General features: G+C 45.0%; 1 protein-coding gene across 4 annotated transcripts in view; it reads right to left on the minus strand.

Moving 5' to 3' along the window:
- The window catches only part of LOC115479452 (cytochrome P450 2C42-like), a 44,636-nt gene that overhangs the window by 2,168 nt on the left and 19,531 nt on the right, over positions 1-22,937 (minus strand). For all 4 annotated transcript variants that reach the window (XM_030217361.1, XM_030217359.1, XM_030217358.1 and 1 more), the window contains 3 exons: positions 21,941-22,082; positions 6,071-6,258; positions 4,560-4,701 (listed from right to left, as the gene is read on the minus strand). In XM_030217361.1, coding sequence (XP_030073221.1) covers positions 4,560-4,701; positions 6,071-6,258; positions 21,941-22,082 — 472 coding nt within the window. The remainder of the gene's footprint in view (positions 1-4,559; positions 4,702-6,070; positions 6,259-21,940; positions 22,083-22,937) is intronic.

Consider the following 22,937-nt stretch of genomic DNA (forward strand, 5'->3'; position numbering starts at 1 on the left):
ATGCCAAGCCATTTTTTTTTTTTTTTGTTACATTTGTACCCCGCGCTTTCCCACCCATGGCAGGCTCAATGCGGCTTACATGGGGCAATGGAGAGTTAAGTGACTTGCCCAGAGTCACAAGGAGCTGCCTGTGCCTGAAGTGGGAATTGAACTCAGTTCCTCAGTTCCCCAGGACCAAAGTCCACCACCCTAACCACAAGGCCACTCCTCCACTCCAGTGACTGGCATTGAAAATCTGATTTATTTTACACCGGTCTGATTTTGACCAGCCAAGCCAATATTCAGCACTGGCCAGTTAAAGTCAGACCGGCCAAAGATATACCAGGGTTGTGCGCAGCCAAATATGGCTGCCAAACTTGGCTGGTCAGACTTAAAAAATCGGCGGATAGCCTTTTCTTTCGGTTGAAATAACTGGCTATCCGCTAACTGGCAATATTCAGCAGTACAAGGCTGGCCATTTACTGCTGAATATCGGTGGATAGCCGGTTAGTGGGCATGTAACTGGCCAGCTGCTGATACTGGGGGGACAGAGTGTATTTTAGGTGTGATCATCTACAGCAGCCATAGAGCTGCTGTAAATGTTCACACCTAGATTGCTAAAAAATATGCAGAGATCATGATTCCACTAATGCTCTGCCCAAATGCCTTCCCTTGAACACACGTGTACATTGAACATATAAAAGCACATGCCTTCTTGGCACTGTGAATATTTTTACACGTGTAACCCCTTAGATAGTTTTATAAAAACCCTTTTACATGTGTAAAAAGGTCATTAGAAAATTACCCCTAATGGACTAGATTCAGTAAATACAGTACGATCAAATGTAAATTTTGCTCAAAAACCTGACATAGAGTGTTTGCTATCCACTGTCGCTAAACAGACCATTTAAACAATTTAATCAAATAGAAGCCTCAGCATCCCCGAGGAAAGCCCACACTGGCCAATTACAGAAACCTCAATGGCTTCAACAGGTCAGCAAAAACAACAGTGGGAAAACAACTCCCTCAAAAAATTGAGGAGAAAACAAGCCCCATTGAAAAAAGCAGAGACACTGTATCTAATAAGTAGCAGGTGAATGTACCTCAGGGCCGCCAAGGGATACAGTCAGGCCTGGGGCAGAACTGCACCACCGCGCACCACCGCACCTTCCCTCCCACCCACTCCCTTACCTTTCTATCTCTGCCTCCAAGAGGGGGGGGGGGGGATGCCTCTTTCTGCCTGCCTGCTCCCACAGTATGTTCCCTCCTGCACTTGTCTATGCTGGGAGTCGGGATCTGGATGATTGCATTAACGCGATATCACGCTAATGCAATCATCTGGTTCCTGGGCGGCACGCAGGAACAGGAGAGGACAGACCCGGAAGCAGGCAGGCAGGAAGAAGCTTGCTGGAGCCAGGGCCAGACCCCCCTTTGGAGGCCAGGCTGTCGGTGGCCCTGATGTATCCAATACAATACAGTGTCCCCAGACAAAACAAGTTTAAGATAAGGTGAAAGCTCAAAAACAGTTCACTGCCAACGCTACTTATTTATGTATGTATTTATTTATTTATGGGTTACTTATATCCCACATTTTCCCACTCATGCAGGCGCAATGTGGTTTACAGAGAATTAAATAGAAGTACAAAGTTAACACTTAGGCAAGTATGCAAGAAGCAAATAGGGGAGGAGAATCTAACAGCGTGAGCTAGGCAGGGTAAGGGACAGGGGATGCATCAATCAGCAGAGTAAGTTGGGGAGTAGGTCTTGGCAAAGAGCTATGTCTTTAACAACTTCTTCAAAAGGGCATGGTCCACTTGAGTTTTAAGGTGGCGAGGTAGTGCGTTACAGTGCTTGGGACTCCAATAGCGGAAGGACGAGGCGAAGATCTTCTTGTACTTGACACCCTTACAATTCGGAAAGTGGAGGTGGAGATAGGACCGAGCAGCAGGGTTGGCATTTCTTGGCGGAAGGTCGATCAAGGGGAGCATGTAATCCGGGGCAGCCCCATAGATGATTTTATGAGTTAAGGAGCAGATCTTGAAAGCAATGCGCTCCTGTACAGGTAGCCAATGAAGTTTAAAGTGCAGTGGTTCAGCGTGAGCAAAACATCTTTCTCTAAGGATGAGTCTCGCCACAGTGTTCTGAGCCGTTTGGAACTTTTTCAATAAGTAGGCCTGGCAACCCACATAAGAGCAGAGGAGTGGCCTAGTGGTTAGGGTGGTGGACTTTGGTCCTGGGGAACTGAGGAACTGAGTTTGATTCCCGGCACAGGCAGCTCCTTGTGACTCTGGGCAAGTCACTTAACCCTCTATTGCCTACCGCATAGAGCCTGCCATGAGTGGGAAAGCACGGGGTACAAATGTAACAAAAAAATAAATTCCACTACAGTAATCCAGATGGGATAGGACAAGCCAGTGGACAAGGGTACGGAACAAGTCTCTGGTAAGAAGATATCTGATGCGACAAAGCCTCCACATTGCCTGGAACATTTTGTTTGGAGACTTGCGGTATATCAAATCCAATCTTGCTCCTTGGAAACGTGTCCAATTGCTTCACACCTTGAATTCAAATGTCTAAAATGTCCTCATCCTCGACAAAGTGCCCCCTTGTTTCGCCTTAACTGCTTCAGGAGGGGGGAGCAACTTACTAGCAATTCATCGCAAGCTAACTGGCGCTGGCAGTGCACTGTTTTTGAGCTTCCACCTTATCTTAAACATTTTTTGTCTGGGGACACTGTATTGCATTGGGTATATTATAACATAGAGACTGATTTTAGAGTGTTTTCACCTGCTACTTATTAGATACAGTGTCTTCTGCTTTTTTCAACAGTGGCTTTTTTTTCCTCAATTTTTTGGGGGAGTTATTTTTCCACTGTTGTTTTTGCCGACATGTTGAAGCCAGTGATAGTAATCCCATTGAGGTTTCTGTAATTAGCCAGTGTGGGCTTTCCTCGGGGAAGCTGAGGCTTCTGTTTGATTAAATTGTTTAAATGCTCTGTGTAGCAACAGCGGATAGCAAACACTCTATGTCAGGTTTTTGAGCAAAATTTATATTTTGAGTAGTGATTTGCATCATTTTGCTCTCCAGTTGGTTATTGCTCAAAATACAGTGCTAGAAAAAATTCACACTTAACGCTATTCTATAAACAATGATCCGAGTTGTGTGCCATTTATAGAATAGTGCTTAGTGCTGGTTTCCGTGCCAAACTTTCAGCGTGAGGAATTGCACCAGCTGAAACCTGGTATAAATCCTGGTGCATAATTTAGGCATCTGGTATTTGGTAATACTGAACGCATCTATAGAGAACATTCTTGACCCGCCTATGACCCTCCCATGGCATGCCCTCTTTTGAGTTGCATGCTATAAGATTTGTGCATGGATTTTTCTAGAACAGCCTGTAGCAAGATGGGCTTGCAAATCCAAATTGCTGTCAATTAACTCCAATAATTGATTGTTAGCACCCAATTACCGATGCTAATTGGTTCATTAGTCACTTTAGTTGCATGCGCATTTCAGGATAGCGCACAATATTGCATGTGGAATTAGTAACAATCTCCACATTGACAGCAAGGCTCAGTCCCTGCAAAGTCACTAAAATAGTGGTTTCAGTGTTAGCCATTTCGGAGGTCATGCTATAAAGGAGGGCTTTCTGGTTTAGCAGTTTTTAGCAAGCGATGGCATTTCTTATGCAATCGGCACAGCTAAAGCATTTGCTATTGCTCTCCACATATGAGTTGATATTTACTTGAAGAGTTACTCTCCTGTATTATATTTTTAAGGACTTGACTGCAAGATTCAACAAGGTGTTTTACGCTCTATTGACCCCTTACACTGGAGAATTTCCCCCAAAACATGGCCTGTGTTGGGTCTTCTTTGAATAAAGAACTTTTGATTGTCCCTGTCTTGAAGGACTTTGTGTGTGGTTTTTTTTAGTTTGCTTTGGTTGGTGTACTCTTGATCCCTCTTTCTCATTTTTTATCAGGAGTGGGCCAACATTCAGGCACCAAGAATGTACATAAATCTCCATAATATCATTACAGATATATCTGTGTTCACGTGCGTGTAAATGCCAATGTTCTGGCAACTCACTATTCTATAAATTGGTGCTTAAATGCAATGGTGCCTAATGGTACCTAGGTTGAAGGTGGGCAGAATCTGGGAGGAGCTTGGATGGGGCGCACAGTTAAGTGAACAAATTATAGAACACTACTTGATTGCAGTTTAAGAGATCGATTTATGCTAGTATTTTTGTTAAAAATGAAAATAGACACCTACTTTTCTGTATAAAATAGCGCCTAGGTAAGCAACTTCTTATCCTCCTATCCTAGGTGTCCTGTTTAAAATTGCCTCCTAAATTCTTTAGAGAAAATTGGTTGAGGGCACTGGCTGGTTTCATCTTCACCTTAGACTGATCCAGTCCTGGTTTTCCTCTTGTTGCATGTAAGAGTTTATGGTTTTGATTTCCCTCAGAAAAGCAGGAAACTCCAAATTCAAATGAGGTAAAGCAATTCTTGAAGAGAACAACAAATGCAAGTAGGTTGTATCTATAAAACAGCAATAAGAAAAATAGGTTGAGATACCTGAAGAGAAAGGCATAAAGGCATCATTTCTTTTAAAGCAGCCTTGGGCATCCAAAAAGTGCCCGGGGTCAAAAGATTCCGGGTTCTGATACTGTTTCGGGTCACGCAGGACTGAGCTCAGCATGGGATAGACTGTGGTACCCTGGAAGGCAAAGTGCATATTCTTTAAAATCAGGAAGCAGCCTTTAGGCATTCTCTCTCTCTCTCTCTCTCTCTCCTTTTCTTTCCCTTTCTTCCACTTTATTCTTTTCCCCTCTGGAATTCTATCTCCCTCCTTCCCCAGGGATTTTTTTAATATAAATGAGTGGTTCAGGAGGGGGAGCTGTCTTTGGGAGGTGGAGGACCGGAATGGGGCACTGCTTGTGGTGGTAGGTGGGTGGAATGGGGTACCGCTATGGGGGGGGGGGGGGGGTTGGAAACAAAGTAGTGGCCCTTAAGGATCCTCTTATAGAGATCACTGCTGATATTCAGTGTCTTATGTGGGTCAGTATCAGTCCTGGCAGCCAACAAGTCTGGACATAGCCCAGCATTGAATAGTATTGTTGAATTTAACTGGTGATGGTCATAGAGGTACCATACGTCCGTTTTTTCCAGGACATGTCCTCTTTTTGAGGACGTGGCCGGGTTACTGGGCAGGTTTTGCCAGCCTGCCCATTTGTCCGGATTTCTGTACAAACGGGCAGGATGGCAGGCGGGCCTAGTAGTATCCTATTCTAGTCCCCTCCCCTTACTCTACTGTCCTGGTGGTCTAGTGACCTCTTCAGGGCAGGAAAGAGCCCCCTCTTTTCCGCCCGGAGTGCTGCCCTGGATACTGTTCCCCTTGCTGACGGTCCCGGCGCTGATTCAAAATGGCCACCGAGAGTTGAAGCGACCTCAAGTCTTGCGAGGCCACTTCAACTCTCGGTGGCCATTTTGAATTGGTGCCAGGACAGTCAGCAAGGGGAACAATATGCAAACACTCCAGGCATGAAAGAGGGGGCTCTTTCCTGCCGCAGTCACTAGACCACCAGGGCAGTAGAGTAAGGTAAGAGAAGGGGAGGATAGGACACCCTTAGGGGGGGGGTGTGATGGGGCAGGGTGTATGTGAAAGAGGTGGGGTGATATGCGACGGGGCGGGGATGTGTCCTCTTTTGGGGGGGAGCAGATATGGTAACCCTAGATGGTCAGCAATTAAAAACTGACCGTTGCCAGCTGAATATCAGGGGACTGTTTATATACTTCCTCTGTCAAAGTAATGACCTCAACTATTGTTGTGGGCCTACTTAATTGCTAAATAAAATTTTAAGCAAAGAATCAGATTCTGAACACCAAACACCAATACTGGAATGGTCTGACTCATTAACTCTATGGAGAGTGCAGCGTATGTGGATTACTTGCCTATGGTGTCCTGGTCTTTACTGGTTCCAGCCCTGGTCCCAACTAAAGAATAAGCTATATGAGCAGTCCTCCCATACTATCTCTAGGCCTATACAAGGGGCCCACCTTACACTGGTAAAACCTGAGATCCATACCTTGGGAATAACATACTGCCTGAACAGGATATCTTGTGTGACGGCATGGGGAAGACCCAGTGGGATGATATCTATGAACCGCTGGATTTCATGAACCACAGCTTCTGTATAAGGCATCAGATTCCTGTCCTTATTTGTGGGGCAACGATTTTGCCCAATAACACGATCAATCTCCTCGTGTATTTTTGCTGTTAAAGTAATTGTAAAAAATTATGTAAACTTGGCTAAGGCTATATTGAGCATAGAAAATCTATTTATTTTAAACAAATATAGACTGGTTCAATAAAATCAAATACAGCAGGTTCCTAAAGGTGGCCTATAACCCCTGATAAATATGAGTTTGGAAAATACCTCCTTGGAGAATCATGCAACAGGGAAAAATCAAAGCCAAAAAGTGGGAACAGTACAGACACAAGTAATTCTAGGGGTTGCAAAACAAGAAATTGATCTCCAGTCCTGCCCCTTTTAAACATTTTTCCAGACAGTTGGTGAGGGAACCGGGAAAGGGATGGTGGCTATGTTTTTTTTTTTTAATGGACTTCTACCAACTATCAAAGGAATGTTAGAAAATGCAGTCCTTGATTGGCCCACCAAAAACCCTAATGCCATCTTTATGGCAGCCCGGCAGTGTGAGCGTAGAATCAAGGAGAAGGGGGAACAAGAGAAACTGAAAAAGGAAAGTCAGAAACAACGACTTCTCAATTTACAGATTACTTCTTAAATGGGGGCAGCTAGGAAGTGAGGAAGAGGGGGAGATTCCTGAGGAAAAGGTTTGAGTCCTGGAGGCAGAGGGGCTTGTTATCAATGTGGACAGATGGGACATATTAAGTGAGAGTGCTTCTGATCTTAAATGGTCTTTCACATCCAAATAATAATAATAATAATAATAATAATAATAATAATAATAATAATAATAATAATAATAATAATAATAATAATAATAATATACCTTGGGGTCCTCTTTCATAAGCACCCTGAGGAGTAGCCTAGTGGTTAGTGCAGCGGACTTTGATCCTAGAAAACTGGGTTTGATTCCCACTGCAGCTCCTTGTGACTCTGGGCAAGTCACTTAATCCTCCATTACCCCAGGTACAAATAAGGACCTGTATGTACTATGTAAACTGCTTTGAATGTAATTGTAAAAACCACAGAAAGGCAATATATCAAGTCCCATTTAACCTTTCCCCTCACAATCCCCACTTATCTCCTGATAGAGCTCAGTGATACCAGCTCCCACTAATCCCCATACTGTATGTCCTGCTAACAACCAATTCCTACCCAGGGTGCCTACAATTGCTACATCACACCCTTAAGTTTTCTACTTGTTGATGCTGTGTGCAAAATATAGGTGTTGCCATGGCCCCTGTGGCCAACTCCATTCTCCTGTTGATGAGTAAATTGTTTGAGATGCACAGAATTAGGTTAGGGCTCTTCAGCTTGGAAAAGAGACAGCCGAGGGAGGTTTATAAAATCCTGAGTGGTGTAGAATGAGTAGAAGTGAATCAATTTTTCACTCTTTCAAAAAGTACAAAGACCAGTGGACACTCAATGAAATTACATGGAAAATACTTATAAAACAAATAGGAGGAAATATTTTTTCACTCAATGAATAGTTAAATTGTGGAACTTGCTGCCGGAGGATGTGATAACAGTGGTTAGTGTATCTGGCTTTTAAAAAGGTTTGGACAACTTCCTGGAGGAAAAGTCCATAGTCTGTTATTGAGACAGACATGGGGAAGCCACTGCTTGCCCCGGGATTGGTCACATGGAATGTTGCTATTATTTGAGTTTCTACTGGGTACTTGTGACCTGCAGGGCCGGTCTTAAGGCGAGGCGACCGAGGCGGCCGCATAGGGCCCCGCGCTCAGGGGGGCCCCGCGCGGTGCGCCTAAGGTCGCCCCGCCCCGACCGCCCGAGTTCCAGTCCTCCCTCCCTCCCTCGGATGGCACGCGACGGCGGAGTGGTGGGGGCGGTCCGCCCCGGCTGTCAGTGGGTGGGGGGTGGCCTGCACCCGCTGCTCCCACCCTGTCCTACCTTTAAAAAAAGACTGTGGAAGCGCCAGAGGGACAGGCAGCGCCTCGTGTCTGCCCTCCCTGCTACTAAAAATGTCTTCAACGTCGTCATTGGGCCTTCTCACATTGAGTCCCGCCCTTCTCTGAGGTAACTTCCAATTACCGCGAGGGTGGGCGGGACTCAATGTGAGAAGGCCCAATGACGACGTCGAAGACATTTTTAGTAGCAGGGAGGGCAGACACGAGGTGCTGCCTGTCCCTCTGGCGCTTCCAAATTCTTTTTTTAAAGCCAGTGAGGGTGGTGGGGACCGGAGAACAAAGCTAGTGGGTAGGTTGGGGGGGGGGGACTCAGATGGGAGAAGGGTGTGTGGGGTGCGGGTTCTCAGGTGGGGGGAAGGGTGGGGAGGGGGTTCTCAAATGGGAAGGAGACTACTACTTAACATTTCTAAAGCTGAGGTGGGGAGGGGGTTCACGGATGGGAGAAGGGGGTGGGGAGGGGGTTCTTGGATGGTTAAAGGGGATGGGTGAGGAGGGGACTGGGGTTCTTGGATGGGAGAAGGGGACTGAGGAGGGAGTTCTCGGATGTGAGCAGGGGACGGGTGGGGAGGGGACTGGGGTTCTTGGATGGGAGAAGGGGACCAAGGTGGGGAGGGGGTTCACGGATGGGAGAAGGGGGTGGGGAGGGGGTTCTTGGATGGTTAAAGGGGACGGGTGGGGAGGGGACTGGGGTTCTTGGATGGGAGAAGGGGACTGGGGAGGGGCTTCTCGGATGGAAGAAGGGGGCAGGCACTGGGGTCTGAGAAGTGGCCATATGGGAAAATAGGGGCCATGCCTGGGGCTGGTGGGAAAATGGGGCATGCATGGGTCAGGTGGGAGAATGGTTCTGAAAAGGGGGCCCTAATACAAGGCATGTGGATGAAGGGGGCTGGAACTGGGGGCTGAAAAGGAGGGTAGGTGGGATAAGGGGGCTAGTACTGGGACTGGAGGCTGAAAACGGGATAGGGAGAAGTGGCTGGGGGGCTGAAACTCGGGACTGGTGGGAGAAAAGGGCTGGGGCTGGAACTGGGGACTGAAAAAGGGGCGGAGAGAGGGGCAGATCCTGGATGGGGTAGCGAGAGGGAGGGCAAACCCCGGATGGATGGGAGAGGGAGGTCAAATTGTGGATTGAAGGGGCAGAGAGAAAGGGCAGACAGTGGATGGCAGGGATAGAAAGGGCAGACAGTGAATGGATGGGGGAGAGAGAGAGGGCAGACAGGGGCAGATGGTGGATGGATCATGGAAGGGGCAGAGATAGAGGGCAGGTGTGGATGGAAGGGGCAGGGAGAGAGGGCAGACATTGGATGGAGGGAACAGCAGAGAGGGCAGACACTGGATGACAGATGCTGGATGGAAGGAAGACAGTGAAAAGAAGATGAGGAAAGCAGAAACCAGAGACAACAAACTGTAAATAAAATATATATTTTTATTTTTTTGCTTTAGGATATAGTATTGTAGCTGTGTTAATAAATGTTTATAAATAGAACATGTAAATAAGGTAATCTTTTTATTGGACTAATTTTAATACATTTCGACTTAACTTTCAGAGAAGAAAACCCCCTTCCTCAGGTCAGGATAGGATACTGTAACAGTACTATACTGTATTGACCTGAGGAAGGAGATTTTGGCCTCTGGAAGCCAAATGTATTAGTCCAATAAAATGGGATTATTTTATTTTCTGTATTTGTTTTATTTCTATTTGTTAATTTGTAAAGTGGTGATTGGTATTTGTTAGTTTTTTCAAATTTACATCTGCTGTCTTTATATTTTGCACAGTACTAGGGGTCATTTTCTGTTTCTGTGGTGTTGAATTGTATGCAGTCTGGCATCTTGGGGGTTCAGTTTAATTTTTGTCTAAATAGAAAGTTTAAATATTACTACTTATTCTATAGTGGATTAGGGTGTATCTGTGTTTGTGAAAAAGACATGGCTTTCAGTTGGCATTGACTGTGCAGGATCGACGATCTGTACTATTCTGTCAGGTTTCATTTTACAATAGGTGAATTGATGTTCTAGTGCTCACTGTAGTGTTTTAAGATGTTTTCCTTTTCTTTGTGTGATTCGTAGAAATGACTGCTTATGGTATGGTAGAATTGCTCAATAGGTCCTAGAGTGTTTTGTATTCTCGGCATACCTAGTACTGGATTTTGGAGGGGGTGTTAAAAAATGACCGGGATGGAGGGGGGCCTTGGAGCTGGGAGCCCTAGGGGGGGAAGCCCTGGAGCTGGGGGCCTTGGAGCTCAGAGGGAGCAGCCCGGGAACTCAGAGGGAGGGGTAGCCGGCCCTGGAGCTAGGGTGGGGGCGGAGTTAGGTGGGGGCAGGGCTAGGGTGGGGCCCCATCAAATTGGTCTGCATAGGGCCCCGCACTTGCTAAGACCGGCCCTGGTGACCTGGATTAGCCAAAATAGGATATTGGGCTACAAACATGGATCATTGGTCTGACCCAGTATGTCTATTCTTATGTTCTTAGAATCAGGTCAGTAACATTCACACTTTGAGAAGTGTTCTATTCTTATTTGGTTGTTATGGATATTCTATTTTCTGATGAGAACCTGGGCATGAAACAGTCACATGCCCAGTATTGTATAACCACTTTTGTGTGGAATAAAATGCTTTAGAATATCATGTTTCATAAAGTGACCTGTTGGTTCAGTAAATGTGAAGAAAGTTTGTCTTCAGTAATGGGGAAGTTGGGCTGACTGGCCGGGTGGCTGGGTTCACATCAGGCTCTGCAGCTTAGATTATATAATACACACTTTGCTTATTTGAGAGGGCAGGAAACTACAAGGCCCAGAATGCAGTGCAACAGCAAGGGAATCAGAGTATGGAGAAGGATTCTGAGCAAGAAAGTGAGAAGCCGGGAGTTGATTGGGAAGTGGAACCAGGTGTGAGAGGGTTTCAGGTAGCTTTATTAAAGCAATGGTGGAAAGCTGGAAGGGGGAGATGGAAACACTGGGTAAGGGCTCTGCTGGAAAGGTGATAGCTGCACTAGCCTCTGAGCAGTAAAAGTAAATGCCTTTGTTTTGCTGTTTGAACTATGAAGGAATGAAAGTAAATGCTTTTGTTTTGCTGTTTCAGTGGTGAAGGCCGGAGGAACTGCTCTGGGTCTGGTTTAACTGAAAGACACTGAGTAAATGTTTGGTTATGTTTAAGTTAAAGAAGAAATGAAATAAGCAATGAAGATTATGTTAAATGGAAACTAATAAAACCTTTGGTCATAAGAAGCCTGGCTGTGATGAGCATTTGTGAAAGGAGACAGCAACGCAGATGACACCCTGTGGGGGAGCAGCCTCATGGTGAATGCCATGGAGCTGTGGAGCCAACGGTGACAGTGTGTGCAGAAAGCTAAGCAGGGTCAGCCCTGGCTGGGTCTTGGAAGGCTGACCAGTTACATAACTATTTCTAAACTTTGTAAGGAGGATGTAGAGGGAAAGCAGAGAAGAGCTGACAGGGGCAGTAAGCCAAGAAAGGAAGAGCACTCTCTGACGGGAAAAGGGGGTAGGAGACTTGCAAGAAGGGAAGAGAACTACAGAACCCAGCAGCACTTGCAAGGGAGGAGGGAACAAGAGAAACAGCACTACAACTCCCAGCAGGTAGTAAAGTCAGGAGGTGATTGGGAGATGGAGGATAATCAGGTGGAGGAGCAGCACCTGGGAGAGAGGGTGGGGGAAGACTCCATGGAGTGGGAGGAGATTGAACTAGGAGAGAAAAGTGAAAATGTCATGAAGGAGGCTGGTCTGGAGCAAATGGAGTTCTTTTGCTCAGGACAAAGGGAGATGGCAAAGGAAGAGACTGCAGAGGGAAGCCAGAGATGTGGGGCCGCTCAGTGACAATGCCTAGATGCGGTCTGGCTTCATGGAACTGTGGGAATTAATTACCTGAAGGAGGTCAGTCTGAACATTTGTGGGAGATTGTCAGAGTGTTGGTGTCTGACAAGCGAGGGTGGTGAAAATGCCTCTATCTCCTAGGCAGTAAGAGAAAGGAGAAGAGGAATTGACTGAACCACAGGTTTATCCCCAGTCATTAACTAATTCTAAAACTGAATGGTTATGGATCTTTGAGTGTGGGAGAAGTGAAACAAGGTGCACAGAGACTAGCAGCTGTAATACAGCGGGCAGACTGGTTTTCTCTGATACCGTTGGGGAAATAGTACTGTGAATAATCACTTGTTACAAATAAGCAAAAGCAGTTCTCCTAAGGTGATGGATTAGCCCCAATTGTGTGGGTGAAAAAGGACAGCACGGAGAGGTGTCGAGGGGAGAGCGGACAGCACTGAGAGGTGTCGAGACAAGAGCGGACAGCACGAAGAGGTGCCTGCTGACAACTTCTAAATCTGTTAGATTCCTTAAAACAAAAGTTAACCATCAACCCCCTTTGTATTAAGTCTCCAAAGAGCCTTTCTGGACATGATAACAGCACTAGGGTTCACACAGGTGACCAATTCTTCAACCCATGAAAAGGGTCACATACTAGACCTGGTACTCTACAAACGGGTTGACATCCCAGAATTCTGGGATAACAGTATCGAAATAACACCCCTATCATGGTCAGACCATTTTCTAATTAAATTTTCCCTAAGTGTTCACCAGAAACAAATAGCACCTCCCAGAGTTTGGTAGGAGATCAGAGACAAAAAAAAAAGCTAACTGTTGAGAATTTCCTAGAGGCCTTGGACTATCCACATATGGATGAAAAGACAACTACAGTGTCAGAAGAGGTTAACATCTGGAATACACACACCACTAATAAAGGTCTTATGCCCCACTAACAAATGCTCACCTTGATTTTCTCGAGAACTTCAGATCCTTAAACTTGAAGGACGGAAACTGGAAAGGAGATGGTATAAATCTCACCTGGATCAAGACAATCTAAACTGTAGGAAGCACATGACAAAGTACTGCCAAGCCTTATCAGCAATCAAGAAAATGATATTTATCTCAATGCATCGCACAAGATGCCAATTCAACCAAGTAGTTGTTCAGTATAGTAAACAGCCTGCTGCAACCCCCCGCAACAGAACCAGCCTGCCCAGTCTAAACTGAACTGCAATGAGTTTGCTGCATACTTTGTCAATAAAACAAAAAGTCTCCACCAGGATTTACAGGCAATCTCAACCAGTCTCCAATCAGTTAACCAGGAGTGCACGAACTCACCTCCTCCTGACAGAAACAGATGGGACACTTTTAACCCAATGACAGAGGAGAGCCTTGACAAAATTCTACGAGACCTTCAACCAACTACCTGCTCCCTTGATGCCTGCCCATCTAAGATAGTGCAGCAGGCAAGCATGGGCCTCAAAAAAGGTGCCACAAAAATAGTGAACTCCTCTCTTTCTAATGGGCAATTACTAACAGCATTAAAAAGGGGAGTGGTCAACCTTTGCTAAAGAAAAACAACCTTGACCAGAACAAACTTGACAGTTAATGGCCAGTATCCAACATCCCATTTCTAGGGAAACTTATACAACAAACAGTCTGTGTTCAACTCAATGATTGGCTAAAAGAGATAAACTGACTAGATCCATGTCAATCTGGATTCAGACCTGGTTATGGAACAGAAACAGTCCTTGTATCCCTATTAGATGATCTTCACAGAAACTGAGACAGGGGATTTGCCTTGGTGTTGATACTGCTAGATTTCTCAGCAGCTTTTGACACTGTGGATCATGATATCATGCTAGCACAACTGACAGAAACAAGTGTCAATGGAACAGTACTTGCTTGGTTCAGATCCTATCTATCGGGCAGGCAACAATTCATAATGTTTGGGAGCAACTAATCGCCACCATGGGCACTGACCTGTGGGGTACCACAAGGATTGATACTGTCACCTATTCTGTTCAATATCTACCTCAAGCCATTAGCTGAGCTGATTTGGTCAATGGACACTGAGTTCTACATCTACGCGGATGCTGTGCAGCTTCCTACATCAGTGGCAGTGAGTCTGCTCATCTCCAGCTTCCAAGGGGGTCCCGGCACTGAAGTCTGCCTCTCTCTGGGACCAGGTTATTGTGTTAATGCAATCACCCATGTCCAGACAGGACCAGGAGAGAGACAGACCCGGCACCAGCCCCCCTTCCCCCCCTTGGAGGCCAGGCCTGGGGAATTTTATCCCTTGACCCCCCTCGGTGGCCCTGAGTTGACCTTCTCATTAACCTTTTCTAATTTCACTATGTCTTTTTTTGAGATTTGATGACAAGAATTGCACACAATACTTAAGGTGCAGTCATATCTTGGAGTGATACAAAGACATAATGCTATTCTCTGTTTTAGTCTCTATTCTTTTCCTAATCTTCAGATTTTGGAAGGTTTGATTTTGACAGCTAAGTTTTTGATTACCCTTTGAGTTATTAGAATGATATATTAACAAAGTTGTTGAAGATTTTGATAGTACCTGCTGTTCACAATCTATCATTTTTTTAATCAATAATTTATTTATTTCTAATGAAATAGACAGGAAAAACAAGAAAAAAATATCTTTAACAGGAAACCTAAAAATCTCCATAACAATACAAAATTATCACATCAAGCCCACATTGTGGAGGAACCCAAAACAATCAAAATGAAGCAGAGGCAAACAAACAGAAAAAAAAAAAAAAAAAGAAAGAAAGAAACATGAATAATCAAGATACTAAGGGGCCCTTTTACTAAAGGGTTGGCGAACAGCAAAGAGCTTGCTACGCAACAATCTAGAACTACCACCAGGCTACCCCAGGAGCCTGGTGGTTGTTCCTACCTCAATGAGCACCATTTCCAGTGCTACAAAAATATTTTCTATTTTTGTAGCGCCGGAACTTACCCAGTGATAATCGGGCAGCATCACATGCTGCCCAGTTACCACCAGGTTAGTGCGGGAGCCCTTAAGGCCACCTCAGTGGGTGGCAGTAAATGCTCCCCCCTGAAATGGCCGCATCAAGTGGTTCACCTACTGCACAGCCAATTCATGAAAAAAAAAAGTCTCTCCTGCCTGCTTAAATCACTTTTGGCAAGGTAATGTTTTCTTAATCCCTATTTGCTTACCCTATTCCAACCTGTCATTAACGATCATTCTCTATTATGGAATCCATAAAATTGTAGCAGGTCAATTCAGCTGACAGAGGTCAGTGCTTTTTTTTTTTTAATGTTGCTGACTAAATTTGTCCGAGGCACTGGATCTGAATATCCAGTGATAATTTAAGCAGGGCTGGCTGCTGGAGCTTATGTGGCTCCAAATCGATATTTTGCTATGCCCCATTTAAGACAGTTATGAGAGCCCCAGGGGCGTATCTGGACTTCGCCGGTAGGGGGGTCCAGAGCCGAGGTGAGGGGCACATTTTAGCCCCCCCACAGCGACCTCCCCCCAGTGACCCCCGCGGCCATTGCCGCCCCCGCCACCATTGCCGCCATCCCCCCGTCGCCAGAACCACCTCCAACTGTCGCCCGCCCGACGACCCTCTCGACCCCCCGCCCGCTGTCACATACCTGTGCTGACCCCAACCCCCACCAGCCGAAGCCGTCGTCCTTTGTTCTTTCTGAGTCTGACTCGTCTCTGACGTCCTGCACGTTGTGTATGTGCAGGACTACTACTACTATAAATCATTTCTATAGCGCTACCAGTAGTACGCAGGACGTCAGAGACAAGTCAGACTCAGAAAGAACAAAACAGCCAGCACAGGTAGGCGACGGCAGGTTGGCGGCGGGAGGGGGGGTTGCAAGGGCCGTTGGTAGGGGGGTCCAGGGCCAAATCTACGGGGGTCCTGGCCCCCGTGGCCCCATTACAGATACGCCCCTGGCGAGCCCTGGCTGAATATCAGCTGGGACCCATATAACCTTTTCAAATAATTAGCCCTTCCAATCTCCCCTATTCCCCAAATGACTCCCCCTTCTGACCCTTTAACCCTGGCCCCACCACTCCCACTGGTCAACCAGGAATCCTAGGTAGGCCCAGACTGTGGGAAGGTTTCTATCCTTGCTGGGGAGATGGAGGATCAGGGGGAAAGGGATTGGAAAAAGGGTGGCTGTTTTGGGTGGGTGGGAGAGGGATCAGAATAGGGGAGGTTCCAGATGGAGGAGGGGGAGGACCGGAAGGGCTTACTACTTTAAAAAGTTGTGCGGGTCTCAACCTCTATTCTTTCGGTTAGCTGTGCAAGTGCCGGCACTCACCTCACTGCATGCTCCTTCCCATCTCCATCCCCTACCTCTCCTGCCCGCTTAAATCACTTTGATTATCAGCCTACATGAGTAAACTTTGATTCCATGAAATTTTGACTGTGTCCCCTCTTCTAATCTTTGAACATTGGTTCCCAATTTCCACAAGCATCAAATTCAGAATTCTCATCCCTTATATCCCATCATGCTGCCTTTATTCCTTTCAGCAAGCTCTTCTATCTGTTCCATCACCAGCTAACATTAACCTTGATATAACCTATGAAACTGTTTTCAGCTACACTGGACCATACCAATGGAACACCATGCCATCCTAACTCAGACTTGAGCCTTCATTTCCCAATTTAAGAAGCTAGTCAAAACCTGCTGTTTCATAAGAACATAAGCATTGCCATACTAGGCCAGACCGAAGGTCCATCAAGCCCAGTATCCTGTTTCTAACAGTGGCCAATCCAGGACACCGATTCCTGGCATGATCCCAGAAAGGTAAAATAGATTTTATGCTGCTTATCCTAGAAATAAGCAGTGTATTTTCCCACGCCCATCTTAAACTTTTCTTTTAGGAAATTATCAAACCTTCTTTTAATCCCTGCTAAGCTTACTGCTATTATCACATTCTCTGGCAATGAATTCCAGAGTTTAATTACACATGGAGTGAAGAAATATTTTCTCCAATTTGTTTTAAATGTACTACTTAGTAGCTTCATTGCATGCCCCCTATTCCTAGTATTTTTGGAAAGAGTAAACAAGCGATTCATGTATACCCATTCCACTCCACTCAGTATTTTATACACCACTATCATATCTCCCCTCAGCCATCTCTTTTCCACTTATACCCTTCTTACAAGGTGAGCTCTCCTCACTCTCAGGTTTCTCCCCCTTTTTCTTCCTCTCGTCTTGACTATTGCAACCTTCTTCTCACTGGCCTCCCGCTTAACCATCTATCCCCCCTTCAATCTGTCCACAATTCTGCCGCACGTCTTATCTACCGCGTGAACCGATACTCTCATATCACCCCTCTCCTCAAGTCACTTCACTGGCTCCCGATCCGCTACCATATACAGTTCAAGCTTCTCCTTTTAACCTTCAAATGCACTCAATCTGCAGCCCCCCATTACCTCTCTACCCTCCTCTCCCCGTATGTTCCCACCCGTAACCTCCGCTCTCAGGACAAATCACTCCTATCAGTACCCTTCTCCACCACCACTAACTCCGCTAACTCCACACCGCTCCTTCTGCCTCACATCACCATATGCCTGGAACAGCCTTCCCGAGCCCATACGTCATGCGCCCTCCCTGCCCATATTCAAGTCCTTACTCAAAGCCCATCTCTTCTCCCTTGCTTTTGGCGCATAACCACCTTCCCCACTCATGATATCTACACTGACTACATAGTTTGTAACCTTTAGATTGTAAGCTCTTTGAGCAGGGACGGTCATTCCCCATGTTAAACTTGTACAGCGCTATGTAACCCTGGCAGCGCTATAGAAATGCTAAGTAGTAGTAGTAGTAGTAGTAGTAGAACTTTCTGTCTCCTCACTCTTATCTTTAGCTCCTCCCTATCTCATCATTTCTTTGTCTACTTTGGAGAGATGGTGTATTGTAAACCACTGTAACACTTTTTAGACTTTAGTGGTAATGTATATCAAGTAATCAAATCAAATAAGGGCCCATTAAAATTTTTCTATTCAGAGCCCATTCAGTCCCAGTTGTACCACTGCCCACCAGTATTATTTTTCCCTTCACATGCAGAATTTCTACCCATCAGGGTCGCAAAGGTAGGGGGGGTGGGGGGCAAAATTCCCCGGGCTCAACTTCCATGGGGGAGGGGGGGTGAGACGGCACTGACAAGCTTCCTGCCTGCCTGCTTCCGGGTCTGTCTCACTCTTAGTCCTGATTGCTGAGTCTAGGTTATCACGTTAATACAATCATTCAGGTCTCGGCACACAGGAGCAGGAAACGACAGACTGAGAGTGGCCCAATCAAACACAGGAAGGTAAGGGTATTAGATTGTAAGCTCTGAGCAGGGACTGTCTTTCTTCTATGTTTGTGCAGCGCTGCGTATGCCTTGTAGCGCTATAGAAATGCTAAATAGTAGTAGTAGTAGTAGGGTGGGCGGAGGTGGTGGCCTGAATGTGGGAGGAGGGCCCAAGTGGGGCGGGGCAGCCCAGGTAGGGGGGCGGGCGGCTGTGTCTCTCAGCAGCCATGCTATCCATAAAGAATCCTCATTGCAATTTGTTTCCTGGAAGTTTTATGTTTGACTCACTTCCTTCTTTAATATATAGTACTCCTCCCCCATTTGATCCACCTTATCAGTGCAATATAATTTGTACCTTGTCCCATTGCTGATCCTCTTTTCACCAGGCCTCTGAGATGCCCTATCATATCTACCTCTTCATTTAGGGGCCTGCGCTAAAACGTGGCCTGTGCTAGCCACAGCAAGGATCTTTCTCATGAATTAAGGATGTGGAGGAGTAGCCTAATGGCTAGTGCAGCAGGCTGGTTTAATTCCCACTTTAACTCCTTGTGACCTTGGGCAAGTCACTTAACTGTCCATTGCTGCAGGTACAAAAACTTAGATTGTGAGCCCTCTAGGGACAGAGAAAGTACCTGCATGTAATGTGTAGAGCACTGAATAAATCTAGTACTGCGATAGAAAGGATTAGTAGTAGCACTAAGGCCATTTTTAATACTGCTAAGTAATAGCCACTCTTTCTATTGCAGCAATAATGGTCATACGTTAATTTTCTCATTAGTGCGTGGCTATTAGCTGAGATAACATTTAACCATTTCTCTGACCTCATGTGCAACTTTCTTTAAATCAATCACCTTACTTTCTAACTCTTCCTACTTTCTTACCCTTCTATATGTTACATCTTTGCTTTAACCTTCACTATCACCTATAATGTTCTATTACGTATTGTGTTGACATTGTAATGAGCATACCATGCCAAACTTTGTATTGTTTTTGAATATTTTTTCTGCTGTAATTGTCTATTGCTCATGTTTGATCTATTCTTATTGTACACCGCCTTGAGTGAATTCCTTCAAAAAGGCGATAAATAAATCCTATTAAATAAAATAAATAATTCCCAAGCAAATCGACCATAATCTCTCTCTGAGCTCACTCCCCATCCATCAAACCAAGCACCTGGAGGGGTGTCATGCACACCATAAAAAGAACCTAATGAGGCCATTAATGTGCTATTAGGAAGCTTGCAGTAGTTACGGTTAAATTCTAAGCATAAACTGGTATGATATAATACACATCAGTGCCTATGGGGCTCATTTTCAAAACAAAAAAAGGTCCAAAAAACATCATAAAGTGGCAGAAGGACTTTTTTTCTCAAAAACATCCAAGTTGCGATTTTCAACACCCCAATTTTAGATGTTTTGTTCCACAGTTTGTCCAAATTTCAAGGGGACATGTTGGGGGTGGGTTTTGTGCAGGGCATGGATGACACCAAAAGATAGATGTTTTTCTGCAATAATAGAACAAAATGAAAATGTCTAGGGTCAAAATTAAGACACTTTTTGGCTAGACCTGTTTCAATCACGACTAAATGACCAAAAGGTGCCTTAAATGACCAAATGGCCACTGGAGGGATTAAGGCATAACCCCCTATTACTCCCCCAGCCCCCTATGATGTGACAGTATATATCAGCTTCTGTGACAGCTTCAGATAAAATGGCCATTCCTATTAGAGCAGAAAGCAGATCCCAGGAGTAGCCTCATTAAGTGCAGTGAACTGCAGAGAAGAGGACCCAGGCCCATATCTCACTAACTAGTACACTTGTATAAGCTCTGCAAAAACATTAAGGGGCCAATATTCAGACCACAGGAGTTAGCCGGGATGCCTCTGGTGGTCGGTGCTGAACTTGGATGTTCAATGCTGGGCTGTTTCCAGTGACCGGCACTGAATATTCAGTTTATTTTTGCCCAGTTAAACTTAATTTGCCAAGCCGATATTCAGTGCTGGCCAGTTAAGTTTAAATTGGTCAAAGACAGGCCTACTTTTTCGGCAACCAAATTTGGTCACTAAACATAGCTGGTGATACGCTGAATATTAGTGGATAGCCAGTTAAATCACGTGATATACCTGGTTATCCGCTATTAGCTGACCGGCAATATTCAGCAGGAAATAACCATCAATCTCCGCTGAATATTGCTGGATAGCCAGTTAAGTGCTATTTAACTGGCCAGGAGCCGTTTCTGGCAGGTTAAATGGTTTTTAAATACCTGGGGGTAAATACCTACTGTACCTACATCAAGGTGAAACCTGCAGGCATAAGGGCTATTGTAGTAGTGTACAGTTGGGCACAGTAGGTTTTTAGTGGGTATTGGAGGGTTCCCCATACAATATAAGGGGGTAACGGTAAGATGTGTACCTGGGAGTTTTTATGTGAAGTCCACTACAGTGCCCACTAGGGTGCTCCACATTCGTACTGCACTGGTCCCCCTGACATGCCAGGACACCAACCAGGTACCCTGGGGTCACTGCAGTAGACTTCATAAATTGCTCCTAGGTACATAGCTTCCTTACCTTGTGTGCTGAGCACCCCCCCAACCCACTACCAACAACTGTACACCAGTACCATAGCCCTTACGAGTGAAGGGGGCATCTAGATGTGGGTACAGTGGGTTTGTAGTGGGTTTTGGAGGGCTCACATTTACCACCACAAGTGTAACAGGTAAGGGGGGGATGGGCCTGGGTCCACCTGCCTGAAGTGCACTGCACCCACTAAAACTGCTCCAGGGTCCTGCATACTGCTGTCATGGACCTGAGTATAATATTTGAGACTGGCACAAAATTTTTTTAAAGATGTTTTTTGAGGGTGGGAGGGGGTTAGTGACCACTGGGAGAGTAAGGGGAGGTGATCCCCGATTCTCTCCGGTGGTCATCTGGTCAGTTCGAGCACCTTTTTGTGGCTTGGTCATAAGAAAAACAGGATCAGTTAAAGTCATCCAAGTGCTCGTCAGGGACGCCCTTTTTTTTTCCATTATGGGTCGAGGACTCCCATGTGTTAGGCATGCCCAAGTCCCGCCTTCACTACGCCTCTAACACGCCCCCGTGAACTTTGGTCGTCCCCACGATGGAAATTAGTTGGGGACGCCCAAAATCAGCTTTCGATTATGTTGATTTGGGCAACCCCTGTGAGAAGGATGCCCATTTTCCGATTTGTGTCGAAAGATGGGCGTCCTTCTTTTTCGAAAATGAGCTTGTTAGTAACATAACAAAATGGTACATGTGTATCATATCCTCCCTAATCCTACTTTCATCTAGGGCTTGATGGGTGGGAAATGAGCATATTGCTAGTTGTGATGAACTATAAAACAATAAGATAGGTTGAAGCACAAAGACACCTGGAAAAGTGTAAATTGGAGCTGTTGGATTGGAAAATCTATATACCTCTTTCAACAGGTCTGCCCATGCATGTTTTCATTCAGTTCCAATAGTGCAGATTCTGCCTGCACTTTGACTGTTTCTGTTCCCTTTGTCTCTCACCACTGATTTCCCTTCCAACCAGAGGAGTTATTCAGCTACCCACCACCCTAGCTGTACTGTTGGTACTTCATGATGGTTAAAAATATGCACATGGATGAAAGTAAGTCTGGGATGAAATGTTAGGATTCAATATTTTCTTTTTCATTTTGTTGCCTGTCTTTTGTTGCTCACCTTCTACATCTGGATGTTTCAGAAGAATCATGAGCCCATATCTCAGCGTTGTGCTGACTGTCTCTGTCCCGGCTGAGAATAAGTCTAAAGTGGTGATTACTAAGTTCTCCATTGAAAATTCACTCAGGGTGCTGTTTTTTTCCTGAGAGAGAAAAAGAAATCAAAGATGAAGGCTATTTAAAAAACAGACATAACTAGCAACTATATACAATTGCTGGCAAAGCTGAGAAAGAATTGAAACTAAGCAGAAGAAAGAGACTGGATGAGGTTGGGTGAAGACACACAAAAAGAATTAGAGGCAAAACTAACATTATTGTACTCTCTTTTGAAAGAGTGCTTGCTCTTTCCTAAATAGTGCAATCTCTTAAAGGCACTGCTTCTGTGAAGAGTTGAGTTGAGTTTATTAGGTATTTGATATATTAACTTTCTAATAAAATCAAAGTACTTTTAAATTAAAAAAAGCAACTAATAAAGATGGGAAAAGAACTCCATACCATGAGGAAAGAACATAAAGAAAAAATTAAAGAGAGAGATAAAAGAATTATGAAAGAAGGAGAAAGAGGACAAGACAGAGATTGAAGAACAATGAAGCATTGCACCAATGCCATCCATCAGAGCCCATCAGGATTCAAGGACGGCTAAGGTATAGTTGAATCTGCAAATAGGTGGGATACAAATGCAACAAAATAAATAAATAAAATAGAGGTATAATGGTAACAGAAAGAAAAAACAAAAACAACAAACTTTCCTAGAAAAGACATGGGAAAGATCAAGAAACAGAAATTTTCTTGCTGCATATTCCTATTAGACTGTAATACGAACTACTCTGGAAACAAACAATTTCAATAAAGTTTTTCTTTTTTTACAGAAGGAGTTGCATTGTTATTTTGGCTGGAAAAGAGCATGGGAATAACTTTCATGCATAGTGAGAAGTTTGTTAGCTGAAAAATAAAGTGTAACCTAACCTGAATATACAGAAAGGAAGCTTTAGACTTCT

Source organism: Microcaecilia unicolor, chromosome 11 (genome assembly GCF_901765095.1).
Source record: "Microcaecilia unicolor chromosome 11, aMicUni1.1, whole genome shotgun sequence".
In the NCBI taxonomy this organism is placed as follows: Eukaryota; Metazoa; Chordata; class Amphibia; order Gymnophiona; family Siphonopidae; genus Microcaecilia; species Microcaecilia unicolor.